Source organism: Musca domestica, unplaced genomic scaffold (genome assembly GCF_030504385.1).
Source record: "Musca domestica strain aabys unplaced genomic scaffold, Musca_domestica.polishedcontigs.V.1.1 17, whole genome shotgun sequence".
Lineage (NCBI taxonomy): Eukaryota > Metazoa > Arthropoda > Insecta > Diptera > Muscidae > Musca > Musca domestica.
Window position 1 is genome coordinate 11,140,108 of NW_026712230.1, and position 19,093 is coordinate 11,159,200.

The 19,093-nt window shown below is 33.4% G+C and overlaps 1 protein-coding gene across 1 annotated transcript; it reads left to right on the forward strand.

Moving 5' to 3' along the window:
* The first annotated feature begins 18 nt into the window (after positions 1-18).
* Positions 19-8,674, forward strand: LOC131801647 (uncharacterized). The gene is made up of 4 exons (XM_059120529.1): positions 19-596; positions 660-760; positions 7,719-7,875; positions 8,398-8,674. Exons 1-4 carry the CDS (start codon positions 458-460, stop codon positions 8,520-8,522), a joined length of 522 nt encoding a protein of 173 aa, XP_058976512.1. The 5' UTR covers positions 19-457; the 3' UTR covers positions 8,523-8,674.
* Positions 8,675-19,093: the final 10,419 nt, after the last annotated feature.

Here is a 19,093-nt window from a genome sequence, read left to right on the forward strand (position 1 = left end):
TTTACAAAAACAACACAAAAAGCATTAAAGTTTTATTTCGGAAAACCTCATTAATATGTCAGTTTAGTTTTTTTATGGAAACCCTTATCACTAAGTCACAATGATTAAAAATTTGTTATATTTAAAAGAATAATTTTGATTTATTAACTCTTTGCATATTTTCATAAATAATTAAACTTTAATTAAGACTTAGTCCAAATATTAAAAATGTATAATAAAATAATTTGAAGACGAAATGTTTTTACACACCTTTAATATGAGTGTGAAAGTGGCTCTCAAGTTACAGGTGCGGCCGGCAAAAAAAGCAGAATATCTCCCTGCCATTTCATATTTCAACACAAATTTTAGCATTTTTCGTTGTCCAGCCATTTCTAGCCATATTAAAGTTAGTAAATCAGTTGGCAAATGAAATTACTTGGCGGAGGTTGTTTACAAAATCCAGCTCACTCAAAGGAATATGGAATATTGTTCATTGTTTAATTTGGAAAATCTGAGCATTCTTGTCGCCAGCATCAATGCCTTGGTCTATTTGGTGCTATTGATGTATGACGTGATATTCTTGAATGAAGAATATAAGAAGTCAGCTCACAGCAGTGGTGAGAGTTAATGAGTTAAAGACCAACTACTCATAACAATCAAATTGTTTGGCAATATTTTAGATTTCAGTGGAAAATACGCTGTTCATTGCGAAATTATCCTTCTATTGGTATTCGGTATTGGACTATGTTCATCGGTGTTATACCTCAAAGGTATGCGGCAGGTAAGTTAATTTTGTTTTGTATATTACAATACTATTTCTTTGTCATTATTTTCACCGGCAAATCAATACATCAAAAATTTAAAAACTTTGAAAAATGGCGATAAATTTATTTAAATAAGCCACAACACCAAAATTATATAGATTTAATGAAGAGAAAACGGTGATGGCGATCACTATTATGCATTTTTATACCCTAGTGGTGAAGGTATTATGTTTTTGTGTATCAGTCCGTCGGTCCATGTATTCTTGCGAACAAACTGCAGGTCGCATTTATTATTCGATTGAGATGAAATTTTGCATACAATATTTTTTTGGCCCACTGACGGACTCTATTGAAATTGGTGATGATCGGATCAGATTTGGATATAACTCCAATATATCTTCAACCGATTGCGGGTTAATTGAGCATCAAATAGACAATAGCAGTCCTAATGACCTGAATTTTGCTACTTCCCACCGAATTCAGTCTAGATGGAGAAAATTTGCAGAAAATCGGTTCAGATATAGCTATAGCTCCCATATATATGTTTCATCCGATTTGAGGTTTTAAGTCCCTCACATGCGTAATATGCACTCCACAAGAATTTTAATTTGGTACTATATAACTTATGGATATCTCAGTCAAATTTAATCGAAATCGGATCAGATTTTTATATAGCTTCAATATACATCTTCATACATACATGTAATATCACACCAAATTGAATAGATTTTTTCATGTCCAACCGGCTTTTACCATTCGGTAAAACTTGGTCCGGTATATATATATATATATATATATATATATATATATATATATATATATGTATATATATATATATATATATATGTATATATATATTATATATATATATATATATATATATATATATATATATATATATATATATATATATATATATATATATATATATATATATATATATCTTTATCCGATATTAGGGTAATTGTACACCAACTGGCCCATATCTGCCCAAATTGACTGAATTCATGCTAGACTTTAAATTTAGTGTAAATTGGTTCAGATGTAGCTATAGCTCCCATATGTCCCATATAAAGTCCCTTACATTCGTTATATGCATTCGACAACAATGATATTTGGTACCCGATACCTTTAGAGCTCGAAAATACCTTTGGCAAATTTAATCGAGATCGGCTAAGATTGGCATATTGCTCCCACTTAAATATATATACAGGGTGAGATGAAAAACTGAAATCAATTTCAGGCTGCTGTCATTTCTAAGCCACTCGTCCGACAGCTATTAAAATTATTCCAGTGACCGGTAAAGCCATTCTGGTAAAGCCAGTTAAATTCCAAAAAGTTCAAGAACTTACACCGCAACCAGTGTGACCGCTGGAAATTTTCAAAAAGTATCACAAAAAGTATCATTTCTTAAAAAAAGTGGCACATATCACTTTAAATGGTGGCACAGAAAGTGACACAATTTGTTTCACATTTTATTTAAAACAAGTAAAAAAGTTGTAAGTTCGGCCGGGCCGAACTTTGAATACCCTCCACCATGTGGTAAAAATTTGGCAATTTTCACAAAAAAAAAAAAAATAAAATAAAATCGGGTAAAAATTCTGTCAAAATCTTAAAAATACTGAATGTAGCCGTATATTAGGGTCTATACGATGACGTGGACCTGCATAGGCAAATTTTGTCATAAACTATTATAATATTTAAATGCGAAAAAAATCTGTTTATAATGTAGCTAAAATAAATAAAATAGCGAATATAGGGAGGTGCATTGGGGTTATAAAACGTGGACCTGCACAGACAATTTTCCGGCATAGGCTGTAGTATCCATTACGAAGTTCAAATACAGAATTCGAAATAATTCCCGTAAATAATGTCGCAAAAATCATCAAAATACCGAATATCGGGGTACCGATATATAGGGGCTATAAGAAGAAGTAAACCTACACAGACAATCTCCTGTCATATGCTTTAGTATCTATCGAACTTCAAATACCAAGTTTGAAATAATTCCGATAAAAAATGTTGCTAAAATCATCCAAATGCCGAATATCGGGGGCACCTTTACATGGGGGCTATACGAAGATGAAGACCAGCACTTACTTCAACTTACTTCATTTCGTTCGGAAGCTAGAGTGATTTCCACAGACGGACAGACATTGATAAATCGACGAAGAATTTTATGCAGAGCAAGAATATATATACTTTGTGGGGTGTAAAATGTATATTTCGAGGTGTTACAAACGGAATGACAAACTTAATATACCCTTCCTACTATGGTGGAGGGTATAAAAAAGGTGGCACAATGTATAAAAAAGTGGCACAAAAATTCAAAAAAGTGGCTCATTTAGGATCAAAATAAAAAAGTGGCACAAAGGTATCAAAGCCCAAAAAAAGTGGCAAAATTGATACTTTAGTGGCACAACGGTCACGCTGACCGCAACAGAAAGAAAATACACTCAAAAGAGCTAAAGAGTTGCTTCGCTTGGCCGAAAGTGGTGAGCTGCCGAATTTGGTTTTCTTCGATGAGAATACATTCGTTCTCCAGTAGTTTGTACATTCCCCATATAACAGTACCTCCCATTTCCACCGATACAAAAACATTATGTGGGCTCTAACGCACAACTTGAGGTATTATGGTAATGGATATAAAAGAGTAATTAACTTTGACTATTCTCAAGTCATTTTGCCCTTAAATTGCACTCTAAATTTCAAATTACATATCATTTCAATGGAAAAATTTAGGTTTATAACTCTCAAATTAAGGCATATGGCTGAAAAATAGGATCAAGGTTTTTAAAATACTTTAAATTGATCGGTACATGAATATATATTGAAATTCTAGACGTGGGCATTTAGTTCTATTTAGTCAAGCCATTATTTATAATAAAAAATAAAAAATATGAGTTATATTTTTATCTGCTTTATATGAATCAACGGCTGAAGCTATAATCTTAACATTTAGCAAGAGGGTCAGTCATGGTGCATGGGCTAGTTTCCAGTAAAAGAGCTGTAAGTTCGGCCGGGCCGTACTTTGAATACCCTCCACCGTTTGGAAAGAAATTTGGCAATTTTCAAAAAATAAAATCCGTTAAAAATTCTGTAAAATCTTAAGTTAAAAAGCAGTAAGTTCCGCCGGACCGAACTTTGAATACCCTCCACCATTTGGAAAGAACTTAAAAAATTCTGTTAAAATTTTAAAAATAGCGAATATTGCCGTTATATTGGTATCTATACGACGTGGACCTACATGGACATTGTTTGTCATAAGTCATTATTCATATTCGAATCTTGAAATAAACGGTGAATAATGTAGCTAAAATCATCAAAATATCGTATATAGGGAGGTAGCGTTATATCGGAGCTGTGCGAAGACCTGAGCTGCATAGACAATTTTCTGTCACAGACTGTAGTTCCCATTACGAGCTCTAAATACGTAAATTGAAACAATTCCGGTAAATAATGACGCTAAAATCATAAAAATACCGAATAAAGGGAGGTACCGTTAAATGGGGGCTATACGAAGACGTAGACCTGCACCGACAATTTTCTGTCTTAGGCTGTAGTATCCATTACGAACTTCAAATATCAAATTTTAAACAATTCCGGTTATAATGTCGCTAAAATCATCAAAATACCGAATATTTGGAGTAACCGTTATATGGGGGCTATACGTTTTCTGTCTTAGGCTGTGGTATCTATTACGAACTTCAAATACCAAATTTGAAACAATTCCGGTAAATAATGTTGCTAAAATAATCAAAATACCAAATATCGGGAGGTACCGTTTTATGGTGGGCTATATGAAAACGTGGACTTACATGGCCCATTTACGATCTTACCCTGCTTACTGGCAAACTAGGCATGTATGAAAAATTTTAGCCTTCTATCTCAATTCGTTCGAAAAATAGCGTGACTACAACAGACAGGCAGAAACACGGACATGGCTGAAACGACTTAGAATTTTACGCTTATCAAGAATATATATACTTTGTTGGGTCTGACATGAGTATTTCGAGGAGTTACAAACGGAATGAAAAAGTTTATATACCCTCAATAGTATGGTGGAGGGTATAAAAATATTGAATATTGACGTTATAACCTGCACAGACAATTTTCTGCCATAGGCTGTAATATCCATTACGAACTTTAAATACCAAATTTAAAACGATTCCGGTGAACAATGTCGCTTTATTCACCTAAATATACCAAATCGTGGACCTACACGGTCCATCTTCAATACCAAAAGTAATGCAGACATAATATACATTTGAGTAAAATTTTATCAACCTACTTCATTTCATTTGGAAGCTAGAGTGATTTCCATAGAGTGATTTCCATGCTTTGGTTTGACAAAATCGGATTATAAAAGTAAACAAGTAAGCAAAGGCTACAGTCGAGCGGGGCCGACCGTTGAATACCCTACAACACTATAATAAATGATACAGTTTATATAGGCGAGATACTCGAAAGAATTCCACAAGATATTGTGACAAATAATAAAAGAAAACCATCAGGTTTCGTCCTCTAATTTTCGAATAATAGCAACTTTAACTAATTTGCTCATTTCCAATTTATAGGTAGATGCATGGTACAATAATATCAAGGTAGGGCTATGATACCATATGATTTTAATTTTTTTTATTTTCTTGGCTTAATATGTCATCTTTATTGGTTTATGTATGTGTTTTCTTTTCAATAACAAAAAAATTGTTCAGAAAACATTCAAATTCGGATGTTTTCAAAATGTTTATTTCATCGTATGCATCGAGAAAATCTAGAGTTTTTGTAGCGAAATAATCCTTTAGAGATATATAGAACCTGGTTTTGAAAAGAAGTGTTGACCTTTCATTCAGTTTTCGCGGTTTTCAATTATTTATTCAAAATAAATGCAACAAGTTGTTTGATTTTTTTATTGTTAGGATACTAATTCTGACATTACAAGCCAAACAGGTAGACCTCTATACTTGCAATTTTTTCAAAGTTGGCCTACCTTCTCTTCATTGTACCATGGGTAGATGTTGCACGTAAATGGTCTTCCTAGATCTGGAACCAATATTTCCCAAAGACCCAGAAGTGGCAAAAGATTAACATTTATTATTGGTTTTTGACTAAAACGCATCTATATGAGATACAGACATTTGACTATGTTCTTTAACGAAATAGTCAGAAGTGCGTCTTTCCTGTATTTGTGAATTCTCCAAAAAGTCTCTGGAATAGACATTTTCGTATTTTGTCTACAAAAGTTGGCAAACTATTTCACACATTGAATATTTTTGGATGGCCATCCAAAACTGCTTGGCTTTTGCAATGTCCGGTAATCCCCTTTCAATGTGCGTGAGGATCGGGCGATAATTACGACCTGCCGACAATTTTGCAGTTTTTTTGGTCCATTTCAACCCCTAAATATATGGCGATCATCTCCAAAAAGAGTAGGCTTCTATTCTGACCCTCATCTTATCCCCATGCAAAATTTCGTAAGGATCGGGTCATAAATACGATCTGTATATGATATCCTGATATCCTAACTACTTAGTTTTGTTAGCTGTAGAAATATTACCAAATGTTTAATTCAAAATGAAAATATGCCAAAAATATGACAAAATTGAAAAAATATGAGAAAATTTTACAAAATCAATGTTTTCCCCTTTAGAGAGATATTTTTATGCGATTTTTTTAGACGTTTTTTCTTTCCTGCCAAGAGGCCATTCTGAATTAATGAGAACTGTCGAAATCAGTTCAGCCGTTCTCGACATATAAGAGATCTTTCAAGCATATCTTCTTTGATAGACATATATATCGCACATATTTTTCTATATATCCGATTTGTTGGATGTTAACATCAATGTAAAGGTCAGAAGTAACCTTGTCATGGATTTGTGATTTCGCCGGGATTTAAAATATTCGCGGTTTAATGAAAAATTTTGAATTTTTTCAACACAAAATATATGGTCTATTTTACCCGCTAAATATTATCCGATGACCACGCAAATTGGTAGGCTTCTTCCCCGCCCTAAACTCTAGCTACATGCGAAATTCCGCGTCGATTGGTCTATAATTGCGACCTGTAGAGCAAGTGCAAAATCAGGAATTTGTTCAGTATTTGGTCCATTTCAACCCCTAAACATTTGGCGATCATCTCAAAAAGAAATAGGGTTCTATTCTGGCCCGACCCCGACCTCCATTCCAAATTTCGTGAAGATCGGGCCATAATTGCGACCTGTAGAGTGATTACAAATTAACATGGACAGACGGACGGACGGACATACATAGCTAGATCGACTCAGCTCGGCGAGATAGGATGATCCATATATACTTTCCTATGTGGGAAACCAATATTTCGAGGTGTTACATAATTTTTGGGCCAATCAAACTTATAATACCCTCAACACATAGTGTTGTAGGGTATAAAAACATTGTTGGCATATTAAAATTTGATATGTTAAGAGAGTATTTGCAGCAGTAAATATTTGTTATAGCCTCCATATAGCGGTACCTCAGGATATTCGGTGATTTTTGCCACATTTTTCCACGGATTTGTATAAAAATTGGTATTTGTTGGTCATAATGGGTTCTAGCTCCGTTGGCGAAATAATGTACAACCCCCATATAACGGTACCTCCCGATATTCGATATTTTGATGATTTTAGGGACATTATTTACCGGAATTTTTTCAAATTCTGTATTTGAAGTTCGTAATGGATACTACAGTCTGTGCAGGACCATGTTTTGGTATTGTCCTCGTATAATGGTACCTTCTTAGATTCGTTTTTTAAATGATTTTAGCTACATTATTCAACGATTTTTTTTAAGTTTTTCATTTGAATATTTTAATGGCTTATGACAAAAATTTCGTATGTTGGGCAATATTTAATATTATAATATTTTATTATCATGAAGCATTGATGCTATTTTTCGAAAGTACGTGTCAATATTCACTAACTACAATTTTTATTTACTTACCTCTATTTTTATTAGAAAAACCATGGCTTAATGAAACCCCTTCTCTATATGACAACTATTTGCATCGGCTTTGCAAGCGTTTCATTCCTTTGTTTCTACTGTGCAGCACTTGTGGGGAGTTTGGAGTACTTCAATGTCATCATTATGGGCTTTAGTTATTTTTTGGCCATAGGTAAAACTGAATCAAATTTCGAGTAATACAAAATAATAATGTTGTTGCAAAATAATCAGGCTTAATCTCATTAATGTTGTTTTTATAAAAAGAACGTTTGAGAAGGATGGTAATGTTTAGCAAGGGGTATGGCAGGAAATACCCAGGTTTCGGAAGCCACAAGAATTTTAGATTAATTTAATTCTATGGTTCCTCTTGTATTGAGCTTATGATTTCGCAACTTGGGTAGAAAAATTTTTCTGTCATAGGAGTTAATTTAAAATAGCTCCTGGGGAGAATAACTCCAGACAAAAAAGCTAGGAAACTGATCAGAATTGGTGGGTCTTTCCAAACCATAGCTATTCCCTGCCTTAGCCCCCGGTAAACATTACCATCTTTGCCCACTAATAAACAAACGTTGTTTTTATAAAAACAACAATAATGAGATTAAGCCAGACTATTTTGCAACAACAAAATAGTACGGTATCCGAACAAGCATGTCAACACCGTTTTACAAAATAATAATATTATCTTTATTTCCAGGTATTTTCGTCTTATTTTCCACACCATTATTTCAGATATATCAACGAATGCGTCAACGAGCACTTTATCCATTTAATCGGACCATTCGGCATTCGGAGAAACCAGTAGAACAATTAAACCAATAAAGCTGAAATTTGATGAGCCACAGTGGAAATTAACATCAAATTTGATTGTTAATTTTTAAACCGCTTTAATTGATAATATATTTTTGAAATAAAAAATAATTAATTTAATCAAATGTGAATGTCAGAATAAATGCATTCAATTGACATTAATAGCAGAGCTGCAAGCTCCTAATACTGATATCTACAAAGACCTAAAATGGTAAAGACCAAAGACATAAAATTATAAAGATTCGACAAAATGCATATGGGCTTTAATTTTTCCATCAGGTAATAGATGGCAGGTGACAAAACAGAAATGCATTAGAAATTTTAAAAAAATATGTTATTCCGATATCGCCGTAAATTGGCGGAAATACGAGGAAAAAAATGTCAGGTATGATTGACATGGTCTCAAAAATCTATTCCAGAGCATTTCCTTGTGCAATGAATCGATAATATCAACAACAACCCTTAAAAAGTGTCAGCTCTGTTAAATTATAACATAATGCTATGTCACGATATCGTGACACTTTGTAAACAGGTTTGTGATATATCAAAAATTCAATTTTTTCAATAACTACAGGGAAAATCCAGCAGATTATGCAAGTAGAGCTAAAAAAGACACGTGTGTCGGCGTTTTGAAACTTAAATCGAAAGTAACCAAAACAGAGCGTGAAGTTCCCCCTCTTCCACACTTTTGGAAAATTTCGGATTAAAATTCCTCGGAATCCATTCACTGTGTGGACCTGGGCAATATTGCATATAGAAATATGAGGAACATTTTTGCTGAAAATTTTAATCCTTAAGAGGGATCATAGTAAGTCAAAATATTTTTAAAAATTATTTGTCATATAGAAGACCTCAAAAGTCTAAATATTGCTTCGACGCCAGGAATTCATCTCTAAGCCACTCGTCCGACAGCTGTTAAAATCATTTCAATGGCAGCTCATTATATTGTCTACAAGCGTATAAAACCATTTTGGTAAGAATTTTCCACAAAAAAAGTTATCCGTGATGGAGTTCAAGCGTGAAGTGTGATTTCTTTATGTTTGGCTGGAAAGCCACAAGTGGCTGTCGTTAGAGCACTGCAGCATTTAAATGTGAATAAATCTTTTGTGTTTCGTACCATCGCTCGTTACCCTGATACTGGTAGCGTACCCGGACGTCAAGAACCCGGACGTCGGAAGAAAACAGCAACATCAGCAAAAATGGTTCGAAGAGCAAAGAAGCGACTTGATCGAATCGATGACTCGTGAAACAAACAATGTTTTTGTTAACAAAAATTTACTCAATTTTTAATGGTATGTATTAAGTATACAAACTTCTTTTGTTCAGAGACTTACAATGACAACCCTAAATTGTGGTTTTAATATATATATATATGAATTCCTGGCGTTAAAATAAGATTCAGACCCTTGACATCTAGAGTTTTATGACAAATAATTTTATTGTATACTAGCTGAACCCGGTGCGCTTCGCTACCCCTTTTGATTTTATATGAATTCAAAATTTTATTTACAAATATATGTTGGTTAAAAAAAAACACATTTAAAAAAAATTTTTGCACTACTTTAATGCGTAAATAACCAAAACCATTAGAAAAGCAGTAACATGACATACATACACGAAGGGTTTATCCTTCGGATTTATTTATTTCATAGCAAATACCAAGCGTGCAGTAAACTGCAATCTTTTGAAGTTGATTGGCATTTCTATTGCAATTAGTGAATTCGAGATAGCAACATACTTCGCCGTAATAAGCGTATTTCAAATCAGTTGTTGTGTTGTTTTTTAATGTTAGCCTAAGGAGTTGTGGGTCAATGGTTCTTATTAAAATCATATCCCAATCTGATCCGATTTAAATATAATTTTTAAAAAATTACTTTTAGACCAAATTCCGCCACACCTTTCATATTTCATTGAAATTGGTGCGTGAAATATGTGAAATCGGCCGAGAATATATATATGGGAGCTATATCCAAATCTTAACTAATTTCGACATCATCACATTTATTATTGTAACCAAATTCCGCCACACATTCTGAATTTCATTAGTATCGGTCATATATATCATGTTTGGTGCATAACATGTATGAAATCGACCGAAATATATTTGTTAGCCAAACCTCAACTGATTTCAATATAATTTGGCAATTTTTTCTGGTGCCAGATTTTGTCTCCCTCGCTTTGGGTGCATCAAATATGTGAAATCGGCTGAGTATATATATGGGAGCTATAATCAAATCTGAGCGTATTTGAATATAATTTGTCAAATTTATTTTTGTACCAAATTTAGCCACTCATGCCGAATTTCATTGGAAGCGGAAATACGTATCGTGTTTTGTGCATCAAATATGTGAAATCGGCGGAAAATATATATAGGAGCTATATCCAAATCTGAACCAATTTTAATATAATTTGACTAATTTATTTTCTAATCAAAATCCCGTTACATATTCCAAATTTCTTTGGAATCGAACATACATATCGTGTATGATGCATAAAATACATGAAATCGGTCGAAAATATATATGAGAGCTATATCCAAATCTGAACCGATTTTAATATAATTTGACAAATTCATTTTGGCTCCCAATTCCGTTACTTATTTTAAATTTCATTACAAGTGGAAATACATATCGTGTTTGGTCCACCAAATACATGAAATCGGCCGAAAATGTATATGGGAGCTATATCCAAATCTGAGGAGCTATATCCAAATCTGAAATCAATTTGTTAGATAAAATCTATCACACGTTTCAAATTTCATTGAAATTGGGGATACATTGCGTGTTTGGAGCATCAAATGCTTGAAACCGGCCGAAAATATTTATGGGAGCTATATCCAAATCTGAACCGATTTCAATTTAATTTGACAAATTTATTTTCGGATCAAATCCCGTCACACATTCCAAATTTCATTGGAATCGAACATTCATATTGGGTTTGAGGCATCAAATGAACGAAATCGGTCTAAAATATATATGGGAGCTATATCCAAATCTGAACCGATTACAATATAATTTGGCAAACTTATTTTTGTTCCAAATTCCGTTACGTATTCCAAATTTGGAGACTGTATCTTCAACCAATCAATAGATATGTGCATATAAAATCTAAATTTTTGGGAGGTACCTCCGATTCTGATGCTATATCTCCAGTTCCAAGTGGAAATTCAAAAATGTATATAGCCTATGTTACTTTCAGGCGATGTTGCAGTATATATGGAAATTTTCAGGAAAATCTATTCAGCGGTTTTCGAGTCCATAAATTACAAACAAACAAACAAACAAACAAACATACAAACATTTTCCTCTTTTATAGATATAGATCTTGTACTACTACGATTCCATTTAAGGGGTTTTTATTTTTTATAAAGGATCAAAAAGACTCCTTCAATTTTCGAATTAAAATTTACAAATACTGTATTGTTTTCAGTAATATTGTCATACCTAAAATATAAAGATTCAAGAAATCTTCATCCAAAATTTTCAAAAAATTTGGGTCTACTTAACTCTAGTTTCATAAGGGAGTAACATATTTGATCAAAACTTGGTAAATCGTAATATTATTTTAAAGCTAAGTGAACTCGATCGTACATGGACAATATCAGTCCACTCTTTCTGGTCCTCCCCCTCAAAAGGTCAACATTTTTACAGAAAATAATTTTACGTATAGAACAAGAAAAAAATGCAAATCCCAATATTTGTATTAGTGCTATGCCAGGTTCAAAAATGGCCAATATTGGTTTACTCAATCATCGAAAATGCTAGATTTCTTCACTGTCCTCAACTCTCTTTCGATGCAGAATTCCGTGTCGATTAGTTTTCAATTGTGGCCTATAGAACGAATAAAAATTAGAAAATTTAAATTTTTTTAGTCATTTAAACCTCTAAATGCACATCCTAAGAACAATAGGATTCAATTCCGACCCACCCCTTGCAAAATTTCGTGAGGATCGGACGATAATTGCGACATACATATAATACCCTCAAAACGTAGTGTTAGTGGGTGTAAAAATTTAGAAAATCTAAAATTCAAAATTGTGAATCAAATTTAAAAAATCGCATGGGATAAAAAAATATGACAAAAATGGAAAAAAATGAAACAAGATACATAACTTTTTCATTGGTATATTATCCCGCGATTTTCTTAGATTTTATCCTTTTCTGGCAAGAGACCATTCCGAATTGATGTGAATTGTGAAAATCGGCCCAGCGGTTCTTGATTTATAAGCAGAATAAATAAGATCAATTCTTTTACATATGCATTGTACCTATTTTGCTATATATCCGATTTCTTGGCTTTTAGCATTACTGTAATGGTCAGAAGTGATCTTTTAATGTATTTGGCTGGGATTAAAAGTACCCGCGGTTTAGTGGAAATTTTCCTATTTTCTAACATAAAAGTTAGGGTCTATTTTACCCGCTAATTATTGTCCGATGGCCGCTCAGATTGGTAGGTTTCTACCCGCTCCTAATCTCTAACTTCAAGTAAATTTTCGCGTCGATTGGTTCATAATTGTGACCTATAGAGCAACTGCAAAATCAGGAAAATTTTCTGTTTTTGGTCCATTTAATCCCCTAAATATTGTGCGATCTTCTCCAAAAACAATAGGGTTCTATTCTGACCCTAACCCCACCTCCATTTTCAATTTCGTGAGAAGCGGTTCATAATTGCGACTTGTAGCTTGATTACAAATTAACATGGACAGACGGACAGACATACATAGCTAGATCGACTCAGCTCGGCGAGCTAGGAAGACCCATATGTACTTTCCTATGTGGGAAACCAATATTTCGAGGTGTTACATAATTTTTGGCCCAATCAAACTTATAATACCCCCAACACATAGTGTTGTAGGGTATAAAAAATATGTAAAAATCCTGTGTATCCAACCACTCCTTCTGGTACCTCTCCCACAACGGGTCAACATTTTGAATAATAATATCTCTCATAACTTGCGAAAAAAGGCAGTGATTCTTTTCAAACTTGGTATATTGGAATATTTCTCTCAACCATAGATCTGATAGGAATATGGAATTTATCGGTGCACTTCTGTTGGTACCTCACCCACAAAAGGTTAACATTTTGATTAAAAGCTACAGGCATAAAATGGAGATAAATGTAAAATTTTCTTTAAAAGAGGCACATTACAATAATTTTTTCAGTCACGCACATTGCAAAATATTCAGACACGAAATGGGCAATATTGGCCTACTGCTTCAGAACCTCCCCCTTAAAGGGTCAAAAGTTTTAGTAATGATAATCATTGCATGAGGGTATAAATCTTTTGGCAAAACCAACTAATACTTTTTTACTTGTTTTGTTGCACAATGTAATCAAAAGATATGGCTAAAACTTAAAATGTGACATTGATAATACGTACCCGTTGCGAGTTTTAAGCGTTTTGAACACATTATCGAGCCTAAAGCTGATATTTTGGAATCTCTGCGTTTTTAAATAATTTCTACAAGAAATAAAGGTTTTAAACTTTTTGGACACGTTTTCGAAATTTCAAACATGTATGTGTTATAAAAGTCTTTTATTCGATAAACATATACTCTATCTTCATACGTTTGGAAAATGTATCCCAATCCCAATTGCCCACTGTGCCTAGGTTCGATATTTCCGGCAAAAGAAAAATAATTAATGTCTGGCATGTATAAGGAAAGAAATATTACAATAATTCCATTGAAGTAAAAAACAGATATAACAGATACCAGAAGCGCACCTCATAGACCGCAAACATTACTATATGGATTTCAAAAATACTAATTTGGTTCATTTTAAGCCACAAGTTTTTTACATAGACATGAGGCTGAGGATTTATAAATTTGTTGGAAAATATAATGCACAAACTTAGGACGAATCTACTTCTAATGACTAAATCCAGATCGTTTGACATGATTGTGGCACGTTTGCCAAAATTCACCGGCTCTTGTCTAACTCATCGATGGCCTTGAACTGTGTTGTTGTCGGTCCATTTCTTTATTGGATCACGCACATTGGAATGCCGAGTCGGTGTGAGTGTTTGTGCCTGCGTCTGCGTTTAGCCACCTCAAATGACTTCATAGTAGCCAAAATGACGACTCTTAAATATTTGGCGATACGAACAACAACAAACATACATGTTCAGTCACACAACTTGTTGACTGAACGGCATACACAAAAGATTGTTTCCAACACATTTGCCCAAGCAGCAGAGATTGCGAATTTAAAATTTGTGAATTGCGAATATTGTGTACGAAAGAAAGAGAGAATGACAAAAACAATAGTATTCCATAAAACAAAAACGCGGGAGAGAGATTAGAACAAAACAAAACAAAACAAAAAAACAACAACTAAACAAGTAAAAAAGCTGTAAGTTCGGCCGGGCCGAACTTTGAATACCCTCCACCATTTGAAACGAATTTGGCAATTCTGAAAAGCAATAAAATCCGTAAAAAATTCTGTTAAAATCTTAAAAATACCGAATGTAGCTGTTATGTTAGGTTCTTTTCGACGACATGGACCTACATAGGTAACCTTTGTCATAAGCCATCACAATATTCAAATGCGAGACTTAAAAAAGGTGAATAATGTAGCTAAATTCATCAAAATACCGAATATCTGGAGGTACCGTTATATGTGGGCTATACGAAGACGTGGACCTGCACAGACAATTTTTTGCTTAGGCTGTAGTATTACGAACTTCAAATACCAAATTTGAAACAATTCCGGTGAATAAAGTCGCTAAAATCATTAAAATATCGAATATCGGGAGTTACCGTTATATGAGGGCTATACGAAAACGTGGACCCGAACAGACAATGTCCTGTCAAGGCTGTAGCATCCATTAGGAACATCAAATACCAAATTTGAAACAATTCCGGTGAATAGTGTCGCTAAAATCATTAAAATACCAAATATCCGGAGGTACCGTTATATGGGGGCTATACCAAAACGTAGACCTACCTACTAAATTTTATCAATCTACTGCATTTCGTTCGGAAGCTAGAGTGATTTCCACAGACGGACATCGCTAAATCGACATAGAATTTTATGCTGATCAAGAATACATATACTTTGTGGGGTCTAAAATGTATATTTCGAGGTGTTACAAACGGAATGACAAACTTAGTATACCCTCCATAATATAGTAGAGGGTATAAAAAGAACCTAAGTTCGGTCGGGTCGAACTTTTAATACCCTCCACCATTTGAAAGGAGCTTGAAAATGTTCAAAACATTTCGTCGAAAAATACTTTTATATGGGGGCTAGGGCGAAGATCTACATAGGCAATTTTTGGTAATAGGCTGTAGTACCCATTACGATTTTCAAATATAAATTTAAAACAATGCCTTCGAATAATGTCGCTAATATAATCGAAACACAGAAAAAGGGGGGGGTACAGTTATATGTGGAGTATACGAAGACGTGGACCTGTATAGACAATTTTCAAATGCGAAGTTTGAAACAATTCTGGTGAATAACGTCGCTAAAATCATCAAAATACCGAATATAGGAAGGCATCGTAATATTGTTACTAGCTGAACCAGTTTAACATTTCGGAGTTTATTTCATATATTCTCTTCGGGGTTACAAATTCAATAGAATACAATTTTTTTTCTGGCCGCACATTGGTTATTAAAGTGGACATAGGGGTACACATAAATGCCTATATGGACAATTACCTGAATGATGGTTCTCTACCCCAGAGTGATGAATGTAGTCAAGACCAAGACGGACCCTAGTCCGAAAGTTGAAAATTGTATGCGAAGATATTTTCTAGCACCTCAGAAATAAATATGCCAAATAAGGGCCAAGTGGCCAAGACCCCGAAAATAATAATAATAATAATAATAATAATAATAATAATAATAATAATAATAATAATAATAATAATAATAATAATAATAATAATAATAATAATAATAATAATAATAATAATAATAATAATAATAATAATAATAATAATAATAATAATAATAATAATAATAACAATAGTAATAATAATAATAATAATAATCTATATATATAAAAATCAATTGTTGTTTGTTGGTAACGGAATCAGTTGGAAACGGCTGGGCCGATTTGCATAATTTTTTGTACAAACGTTCGTCATACCCCGAGTTAGGTTTTTAAAGAAAAAAATAATTACCACGCCTCCTTTTACGCCCACCATTACGATTTATCTAAAATCTTTATATTTGCCAAAATAGTGAAGATATCGGTTTGAGAATTATTACACGAGATGCTGTTTGCTTTCCATCGAACCCTAAGTACTTATATAGGGGCTGAGGAACGCGCCTACTTTTAAATCTATCTCTCTATATGTAAAAGAAAGTTGTGTTACTTACTACTCTTATAACATAAAGACCGCCGGTCTGATTTTAACGATTTAGATAAATTCAGAATTGCCTCTTGGCAGAAAAGAATAAAATCCAAAAAAATCGCGTAAAAATGTGAAATTTGAACATTTTCATTTTGACTTTTAAAATATACAATAGTAATGTTTTATATTGCATATTTTTTTCCATTTTGACTTACTATTTTCGAATGTACATTTGTAGTGTTTTTTTTCAATGGAATCGAATTTCAAAATAATAGTACATTCTACCGACAAACTTCGTAAAGACCTTTAAAAATTTGCCGCAAAAAAAATCAGCGATCCAGTTGAAGATTATTGTTCTTTTTTCTATATTGAAGTGTACATTTTTTTATTGTTTTGAATTCTGAATGAATAATATTAAAAATGAAATGAGGGCGCAATACGATGTTAAATGCTTTCTACTCCAGGACCTACATCGTGCTTCAGCTGGAAGATGCGAACACATTTAAACAAACAAAAATGACCGAAAAAGTGTTATGGGGTTCATTTCAAAAAGTGGACCTGCTTCTTTCATATGACAATAAATTGTCAAATGAGAACACAAAATGCAAAATACATTGGGACTGCAATCAATCAAATACCGACTATAAAGAACGCAAAATAGAAATTCTACCTAAACATTCAAGATACCTTTAATCGCTTTGGCAGGTCATGATAAGGGTCATAACCCCTGATAACGGAACAACCCGATTTGAAGTATATTCTACATTTTAACCATATTTTTCGTACTAATTTTAGCTTATGTTGATAATTTAAGAAGAAACCATCTTTGCAAAAAATTATCACGTTTTGGTATCACCATCATATGATTTAAGGCATTTTCGGGGTCTTGGCCACTTTTTCATTTTTGGCCCTTATTTGGCATCTTTGTTTCTAAGGGGGAAGAAAACCTCTTCTTATAAAATTTTTATTTTTCGGAAAAGTGCGCATCTTAGTCTTGAGGCTACCTGGGGTAGAAAATCATCTTACAGATAATTATCCTCATAGGAATTTATTTAAGTATAGTCCCCACATTAGTATACCCCCAAGTCCACTTTCCCAACCAATGTGTGGTCAGAAAAGAAAATTTGGTATTCTATTGAATTTGTAACCCCCAAGAGAATATTGGTTGGGAACGTAGATTTGGTATGTACGTCTATATGAAATAAACTCCGAAATGTCAATCTGGGACTCATTCAGTCGGAAATTGTGGCAGAAACATGAAAAAAAAAAAACAAATTAAAAAGTAACTTTATTGGATCTCCACCGCACAATTTAAATGTCAAACAATTAATGCCCATCTTACGGTAATCGGAGCAAAAGAATAATTTTTTTGGCTATTCTGCCTTCAAGTATGAGGTGGACAAAACTGAATACCACGCAGTACGGGATTTTAAACGTTGCAAATACAAATTTCAAATTATAGCTCATTTGAATGATTTTTACAATATCAAAAATTGAAATAAATTTTCACATGGGGCTATTATAGATGTCCTTTATCATATAGGTATTTAACACTCAAATTAAAGCCTATAGCTGAAAAATAAGATCAGGCTCAAATTCAAAATATCTAAAACCGACGGTAATTATAATTTTTGCCATGAATATTAATTTATATTTAGTCATGGAGTCATTACTCATAATCAAGTCATTACTTATAATCAAAATTGGAGCAATTATAATGGAGTCATTACTTATAATCAAAATTGTGCCGCCTACATATGTCATATCTGTGGTTTATTATGCTTTAAAGACTTAAAGTACGGGCCGGCAACGCGGACCGGGCCAGCTAGTCTATATATATAAAAATCAATTGTTGTTTGTTGGTAACGGAATCAGTTGAAAACGGCTGGACCGATTTGCATAATTTTTTGTACAAACGTTTGTCATACCCCGACTTAGGTTTTTAAAGAAAAAAATATTGACCACGCCTCCTTTTACGCCCACTATTTCGATTTATCTAAAATCCTTATATTTCCCAAATAAACAAGATATTGGTTTAAAAATTATTGCACGAGATACTGTTGACCTTCCCTCCAACCTTAAGTATTTGTTTGGGGGCTGAGGAACTGACCACGCATACTTTTTAATCTATCTATACATCTATCATCATTTATTTCATATATCATTTATATATGAAAGTTGTGTTAGTTACTACGCTTATAACTTAAGAACCGCTGAACTGATTTTAATGATTCATACAAATTCGGAATCGTCTCCTATCCGAAAAGGATAATAT